The sequence below is a fragment of the Trachurus japonicus genome, chromosome 9, assembly GCF_045865225.1.
Source record: "Trachurus japonicus isolate A0001 chromosome 9, Traja_1.0".
NCBI lineage: Eukaryota > Metazoa > Chordata > Actinopteri > Carangiformes > Carangidae > Trachurus > Trachurus japonicus.
Window position 1 is genome coordinate 14,829,370 of NC_140915.1, and position 8,684 is coordinate 14,838,053.

The window sequence follows — 8,684 nt, forward strand, 5'->3', positions numbered from 1 at the left end:
TTTTACGGAATGGAGTAACTAGTAGCCTACTGTAACTAGTAATCTAACTACGGGTAATTACTGTAACATGATTATTTTTATGAGGAGTAATCAGTACCATTCGGTAATCAAATAACTTATCAAGAGTAATTTTCCCAACAACAACAACACTGCTGCTGTCTGTATGAAATGGTAACAGAAGAGAGCTCAGAAGAATGACCGCCGCTTCCAACAAAATTGGCTCCCTCAAATATATAGTTGTACAGCCCTGCTCTAGGTGTTACTGTTTATAGAACTTTTCACTGTGTAAATAAAGGTATGTAAATTACCGTATTGACCCGAATATAAGACGGTGTTTTTCCCCCTTGAAAAATCTACAAAAATACATACAAAGCAACGGGTGACGCCAAACGACTTCTCACCAAGCAAGTCAGAGCTTTTCTTCCTCTCACTCACACACACCAGTGACCTGGAGAGAAGCAGCTGTGACACAAAGACCCACTGGAAAAAAGTAGCTCAAAGGTCGGACAAGGTAGCAAACAACAGAGGAGTTATGATGCCAATTTTAAGATAATGGTGATCAGTGTTTGAAATACCCCGCAAATTGTTTTCTTGTGGCACACACGCACACACTAACCCTATAGCCCAAGGCAGGAAACCAGTCTAAGCGGACGGAGGTTCAGATATGGTAACGTTGCATTAGATTTTAACTGGCAAGAGGAATACTATATTACAGTTACAGTTACATAATGGTATTATAAATATTTCAACCACCGCTGTTTTTTGTTATTAAACTTTTTTTATTTGAAGACACAAAAAAAACAGCACATACATGTATATCTCATAAAGAAACATCATCAAAGTTTACACAGAAAGAAAACAGGTCAAAAAGGAAAAGGAAAGGTAAGGAGAAAAAGAAAGAAAATGAAAATGAAAACTGATAACTACATATAATAATAATGAACGTTATTAATAATAACCACAATATTAATGGGTCTATCTGCCCCATATTCACCCCTCTTTGTTCATGTTTTCTTCCCTGAACAGTAGCTTGTTGTGGGATAACCACTGCTGTTTTATTGCAATCTACCAGTTGTTATTTCACTGATACTGAAAACATGAATTTAAAAAGATTCAGTTCATCTTTGATTTTGTCTTAAAAAGTATTTTGTCCAAAAACAGGTTTTAAAAAAGGCTGGTCGTCTTACATTCGGGTCAGTACGATAATTTCAGCTCTTGTGCTCATGCTAACCTTAGTGTGTCTCATCCTCCAGCTGGGTAAGATGCGTCTGACGGTGCCGTGCCGGGCGGTGACCTGCTCTCACCTGCAGTGCTTCGACGCCGCCCTCTACCTGCAGATGAACGAGAAGAAACCCACGTGGATCTGCCCCGTGTGTGACAAGAAGGCCGCGTACGAGAGTCTCATCATCGACGGGTACGTTTTCTTTACTTCACACCGCTCTAACGGAATAGTTTGGTTTTATAAAACTCCCAGACATGAAGTGATCAGTGTTTATAACAGTGTCTTCACACATTAATGCACATCTACATATCTGTATATCCAAAGGGGAAAAGCAGGAGTTGAGTTGTGCCATCAGGAAAGGAAAAGGAGGGGCGGGGGGGTGATATCAGTAACTACGGACAAATACAGACAAATACGGACCTGCACTGTGGGGACAGAAGTTGATTCAAAGCTCGTATTTATATACTTTATTTCTTGAGGCTTTATTTTATATAGTAAGTAACCTATATATTTTCTAGTTTCCCACATTTAGCTTAATTCTTGTAGAATATTTGGCAATCGGTTCATTTAATTGCTGAATAGTTGCTATGGACACCGAGGGGCCGACAGAGGTTTACTGTATCTTCAACAATTTCTACTGGCACTGTCCCACATGAAAACCTACAGGGTCTTGTCTTATAACAGGACCCCTGATGTCAAGCTTATCCCATAGACATATCTAAATACGGTAGGCTAATATATCCCTGGAGTGCCTTTAGAGGCTAAAGTTAACCTAGTTAGCGCTAGCCACCGTTAGCCTAACTACAATAACAACGCTAAAAACTACCCACAAGTCCAAAACTCGATTCTTTCGAATTAATATGGGCTATATATATTGTAGGACATAACGTTGTAATGAATAAAGAAGATTGTTTCTGTTTCTTCGTATGACGAAAATTTGTCGCTTGACTTTTACTCAACTCGTAATTTCCACACTTCACAAATACGTGCTTCCGGTTTATTTGCTTTTATTTTTGAAAAGCTAAGAATCAACTTCCGTCCCCACAGTGCAGGTGGACTGGCCTCACAGTGCAGGTCTGCAACGAAGGGCCCTGACAGTGCAGGTCTGCAGCCAGACTGTCTTGAACTGTATAGACAGAACACCCGAGCCACTCAGTATTAAAGGGCTGGACCATAGCTAAAATACTATATACAATAAACAACAGGTTTGAATTGATTCACTTCAGTGGAATTTCTCCATTGTCATATCTCGCCAACAAACTCAGTCTTCCTGTATGGCCACTTCAAGTACACTGATGATGACTGATGTGTTTTATTCCGTGTCCAGTTTGTTCCTGGAGATCCTGAACGACTGCTCGGATGTGGATGAAATCAAGTTTCAGGAGGACGGAACCTGGTGTCCCATGCGGCCGAAGAAGGAGGCGGTCAAGGTCCCGTCTCAGTCGGTTCCTAAAGTGGAGGGTAAGTTTATCACCCTGATACCCATCCATCCCTGAATCATCTGTACCCGGACTCTAACCTTTGCTTGCTTGCATCCTGCTAACGTGTTCTGTGTTCTCTGATAAGGTTCATTTCATAACCCCACTGCAAATTTAATTAAAAAACATCAGTTGGATATGCAGTGGTGGACAGTAACGGAGTAAATTTACTTGAGTACTGTACTTAAAGGGATAGTAGCATTTTTTTTAAAGTGGGGTTGTATGATCTACAAATAGCCCCCTAAGTACTTTAATTGCAGTAGAAGACTCTGTGCACTCCTCCACCCTTTAAGTACATATCCAGAGGATTTGTACTTTACTTGAGTATTATATTTCTTTGGTACTTATTACTCTTACTTGAATACATTTCCAAGACAAATATTTTTACTTTTACTCGAGTTAATTCCTAGGAAGGCTGAAAAGTACTCGTTACTTTCAGGTCTGCTCTTTTTTTTTTCTTTTCTAAAATACTATTGAACACAAGCTGTGTTTGTCAAAGAAGGAAACCCTAACCCCTAAAAGCAGCACATCAGTGCAGGTGGTTTCAAAGAGTTAATTCTCAGAAAAAAACAAATATTTTTACTTTTACTTGAGTTAATTTCTAGGAAGGCTGAAAAGTAGCTACTCGTTACTTTCAGGTCTGCTCTTTTTTTTTCTTTCTAAAATCCGATTGAACAGCTGTGTTTGTCAAAGAAGGAAACCCTGACCCCTCAGTGCAGCTGGTTTCAAAGAGTTCATTCTCAGAAACAAGAGTTAAAAGGTCCTTAAATTCATTTAGAAAAAATTGTAATTCATTGATGTGAAAAATAAGAAATTTACTCTTACTCTTACTTAAAGTAAATTTAAAAGCATGTACTTTTGGATACTTAAGTACCTTTAAAAGCAAGTACTTTTTTACTCTTACTCGAGTAACATGTCGACTGAACTACTTTTACTTGTAACGGAGTAAATTTTGACCAGTAGTATTTGTACTCTTGCTCAAGTACTGGGGTTGAGTACTCTGTCCATCTCTGCAGATATGCAGAGGCTGTAGTCCTCCTTGGAAAGAAAAGGCTATTTTATATTTCACCAGAAGATGGCAGCAGACCTGTGGCTGCACTCTGGCGGCACAACCCTTCACCCTTTCCAGCCCATTTCTAATATAAAATATAATATGTTTCACATGAACCTAGACATGTTTAAGCTTCCTGAAAGTTTTTTTTTTTCCAGACAAACTTTTTTCTTCATTTTATGTGGTCTTCAAATATGAAAAGCAGAGTGATTTCGTTAAAAACTTGTTTAGATTTATTTATATTCCATGTGAAGAAATGAAAAGAATGCCATTTGCAATAAAAACATGTATTAAAAAGTTAATTTGTTAATGGTTCAAAGGATGTCAGGCTGAATGGTCGGCCCCCAACACATTTTCAAATCACCAAATCTGGCCTTCTTTGCAAAAAGTTTAGACACCCCTGTCCTAAACACTTTGAAAAAAAAAGTCCTCCTGTTTAAATAATGCTTGTGAGAAAGAAGTGACTGAACATATAAAAATGAAACTCTGCATTTTTGTTATTTTGATTAGTGGAAAGTGACTTGTGGCTGAAAGTCAAGCACAGAAAGTCACTCTAACGGATAAAACAGCAGATTTATCCTTTAACCTTTGTCTCCTTTTACTTCAGCTCCTCTGCGCCAGCCGTCGGTGGTCCCCCACTCGACTGAGCCCAGCTCCACGAAGAAGGCCGACGTGATAGATCTGACTCTGGAGAGCTCCTCCTCCGACGATGACGACGACGACGACGAAGAGGACGCCGACCCTCCGCTGAAGAAACGCTGCGTTTACATTTCCAAGAGCGAGGAGATGCATGCAAAAGGGTGAGCAGGCGCTTCGCTGAGGTTCTGTGTAGCCACACAGACAGATCTGCAGGGTCAGAGGTCACACAGCTGGTTAAAGGGATAGTTCACCCAAAATTGAAATTTCATTATTATTATAATATCTACTCACCCTCATGTCGACTAAGGCCTGGGAGAAGTTTCAGAGTTATCCGTGCCTTCTCTTAGTTACAGGGGGTCTCGGCGTAGCAGTGCATGTCCATATAACGGTTGTAAATGGATACCAACTGTCTTCGTAACAAAAAGACACACCAAAAAACATCCAAACACCTCCATGCTGCTCGTATGTAATGTCCGTCTTGTATTGAAGCCCCGAAATGCGAAATTGTCCCGAAATTTTTTTTTAAAAGTCTACATTTCAAGCTTGTTTGTAGCGGAAGCTCCTCTTCCCGGTCCGTCCAAATTTGACGAACCGGGAAGAAGAGCTTTGAGAAGCTTCCGCTACAAAACAAGCTTGAAATATAGACTTATTTAATTTTTTTCGGGACAATTTCGCATTTCGGGGCTTCAATACAAGACGGACATTACATACGAGCAGCATGGAGGTATTTGGATGTTTTTTTGGTGTGTCTTTTTGTTACGAAGACAGTTGGTATCCATTTGCAACCGTTATATGGACATGCACTGCTACGCCGAGACCCCCTGTAACTCAGAGAAGCCACAGATAACTCTGAAACTTCTCCCAGCCCTTAGTCGACATGAGGGTGAGTAGATAATGAGAAATTAGAAATTTCAATTTTGGGTGAACTATCCCTTTAATGTGGTGCAGTAACAGATGTTTGTAAGTGAAGTCACCGCTCCGCTGTCTCCTCCTCCTCCTCAGCGTGTTGACCTACCAGCCCACTGTGCGCATGCCAAACATCCAGTCCCTGGACCCGTCGTTTCTGACCTCCACTCTGGCCGACTATGCAGTTCCCTTCCACCCCTCCACGCTGGCCTCCATCCCCACCGACATGCAGAGTGAGTCAGCCACACGAGGGACGACTGGGGGCTTTCTACTACCTACACACGCCGCTGTGCTGCTGATTAACTGCTTTTATGCTTTTATGCTCTTTCACACGCAGGTCTGGATTTGTTTTCATTAATTCAAGCAGATCCTCAGGTATGTGTGTTTGTAATGTGTGTGTTTTCTTTTGGAATATACATTTTTAATCTATTGAATATTACAACTTATTTGTAAGACTGTGTATATTGTGAAAGTTCATTATGTCCAAACGTAATAATTAGTATTCCTTTTTTTCTTTTCCAAGAGAAGAAGTTTTTTCTCATACCTTGTTAACAGTTTCGGCGTGTTCTTCCGCCTTCATCAGAACTGTCACCGTTATGTTACATGACACCGGTGACAGTTCTGATGAAGGCGGAAGAACACACCGAAACTTTTACCAAGGTATGAGAAAAAAAAGACTTTTTTTGTTTTTACATATTATGATTTTATTCTTAAAATTACAACTTAATTCTCAGAATTCTTTCCCCTCAGTGCTTAGTCTCAAAATGAATAACAAAATAAATAAGTAAACAAAGGATAAAAAAGAATTCACAAATGTAAACAAACACAAAAACATTTTTCAAACACAGCTCCTGGGGAGGCACTCGTGTGATTGGCTGTAAAGGAGTGAGACATCTGATTGGCTGCAGATGATCCCTTCTTAGAAAAAACACATTTGTGAATCGAGTCATGTCAGGGGAGTCTCAAAACGGGCACACACAAATGCAGGGAAGTTTACAAATTAAAAGCACTTCATAAATGCGGGTTCGACAGTTCATATATCAGTGTAACAACCTCCAAATATGTATTTGATGAAGATTGCAAATACTTTGTGAATTTCACATATTTAAAACAAAGATATTTGTGTGTGCATCACAAATATATTTAGAAATCTTATTATTTAGGCTATGTGTGGTGATTGACTTATATACAGGATGAAACATATTTCTGTGTGCATTGAAAATGTTTTTGTGTTTTCAATTCAATTTATTTTATTTGGGAGGGGCAGTGCAAGTTAATGGACATCACCGTATGCAATACAATGAATAATGTAAACATGCCAAATCGTAGCCATTGGCTTATTTCCATCTGTTGTCCCTAGCAGATGTCCCCTAGATAAATAAAACCACAATATAAACAGATAATCACATTCTTAAAACAAGAGAACACATTCAGTAGATACATCTGGTAAAGTGCGGACATAACTCGAGTACAAACAATAATAATAAAGTGCATATAGCAGTATATTGTATCGTAAAGTGCAATAGTCTGGATTTACATATACATATATAAATCCCCAAATACATTTGTGACTCCTTTTTTATTTATATATATTTTTTTTTTTGTGCATTCATTAATTTCTGTGTATATATTCATTTTGAGCTTTCTTCAGTTTAAGCTTGTGGACGGTGGTGTAACATGTTGATGAGTTTACACCGTGTGTTCCTGTGTGACTGAGGCCATTAAATTTCAGCTGATCAAATGAGAAAATTAATATTGTAGATGTCCCGGTGTGTGTGTATGTGATTGTTCACGGATGATCTTGGTCCTGATCGGTGTGTGTGTGTGTGTGTTTCTCCCCGCTCAGCATTACCGGCCTCAGATGTTCCTGGACAACCTGACCAGCAGCATGCAGAGCGCCGCCGCCGCCGCCGCCAGCACCAGCTCCGCCCTGGTCTCCTCCAGCAGCCACTACGACAGCAGCAGCTCCCACGCCACCAGCTCCATCCACGAAACCCGCGTCATCACGGGAGGAGGAGGGGGAGGGGGAGGAGGGGGCGGCGGGGGCGGAGGAGGGGGAACGGACAGTGGCATCTCGGACATCATTTCTCTAGACTGAGCCACGTCTCTCTGGACCTTCTCAGGCCTGGTTCCCCTGGCCGCGTTTCACATGGAAGCATCCAAATTGGTATAAATGAGCCGAGCAGTCGGAGTCGGACCCTCTCTGGGGGGTTTTTATCCTGTGGCAGGATGATGGTGAACAACGGTTTGAAGTCGTGAATCATCATCGTTGTGACGACGGTTTTCCCAAACGCCTTGTTGTCGTAACTTTTTATTACAAATGCAGCGAGACAAACAAAGGTTTTGGTTCTGTTGTGGTGGACGGTCGAACCTGTCGCTCCTCACCCACCCACCACATCACATCACATCACGTCTGTGTTCATATCGGAGCAGAAACGTTGCCTTAACCAGTCGGTCGCCTCCTCGTGTTTCGGTTTGTACAGTTTTCACAGTGACCACGCAGCCGCTCCTCAGTCAGAAATACACAAACACCTTAATACGTAGTAACTCATCCTCGCAGTCGCCTCACGAGAGGTCAAGAAAGAAAGAGCTCCTCCCACGGCATGAAATGAACTCTTCATTTATACCAATTTGTTTTGCCTTTTCACGTGCGAATCTGACTTCAGCGTGTTCAGGGCCGTGGTCGACTGACCGAAACCCCCCCCCGGGCCTCGTCGCTACGGAGCAAGAGTCGGGGGGCTGGAGGGACGAAGAGCTCGGAGTTCGGACTCACGGCATCTTTGCATGTGACTGACTGACTGGCTGGAAGGAAGAGCCCCTCCCAACCCCCCACTCACTCACTGTGGAGTAATGAACAGCTAGACTGTTCCCTGTGGGTGTGACACTGACGGGCACGCGGAGGGCAAACCCGGCAAGCATTTTGATTGGCCGTCGGAGCTGTCAGTCAGAACCTCGACGGTGGCGGGGGACTTGTTTTTACAGGGCAGCTTCTCTCTGTCAACACCAGTGTAAAGTTTGTTCCTTTGTTCCGCTGTAATTTAGTCAGAGCAATAATAATCGGTAACACTTTACTGGAATAGGTATTCATATAAGATTGACATAAAACTGTCATAACCATCAATGAATACTTATGACAGCTGTCGTTAAGTGTCATTCGGTAAGTTATGTCACTTTTGATGCAAAGTTGACATTATTTGAGATGTCCTTGTTATGAGAATTTGACATAATTTTTTTAAAGTTTGGCAATTAGGTCTGCTATGACGGTTGAAATTGTCTTTATGTCAAGTTGTCAGAACAAAAACATCATCATCAAACAATGTCAACTTTGCATTAAAAGTGACATAACTTACCGAATGACACTTAACGACAGCTGTCATAAGTATTCATT

General features: G+C 41.3%; 1 protein-coding gene across 1 annotated transcript; it reads left to right on the top strand.

Annotated features, from left to right (window-relative positions):
• The first annotated feature begins 1,220 nt into the window (after window positions 1–1,220).
• Window positions 1,221–7,558, top strand: LOC146981150 (E3 SUMO-protein ligase PIAS2-like). The gene is made up of 6 exons (XM_085788128.1): window positions 1,221–1,414; window positions 2,550–2,683; window positions 4,359–4,551; window positions 5,393–5,529; window positions 5,634–5,671; window positions 7,143–7,558. The coding sequence occupies exons 1-6, from the start codon at window positions 1,224–1,226 to the stop codon at window positions 7,392–7,394; spliced, it is 945 nt and encodes a 314-aa protein (XP_085644254.1). The 5' UTR covers window positions 1,221–1,223; the 3' UTR covers window positions 7,395–7,558.
• The last annotated feature ends 1,126 nt before the right edge of the window (window positions 7,559–8,684 follow it).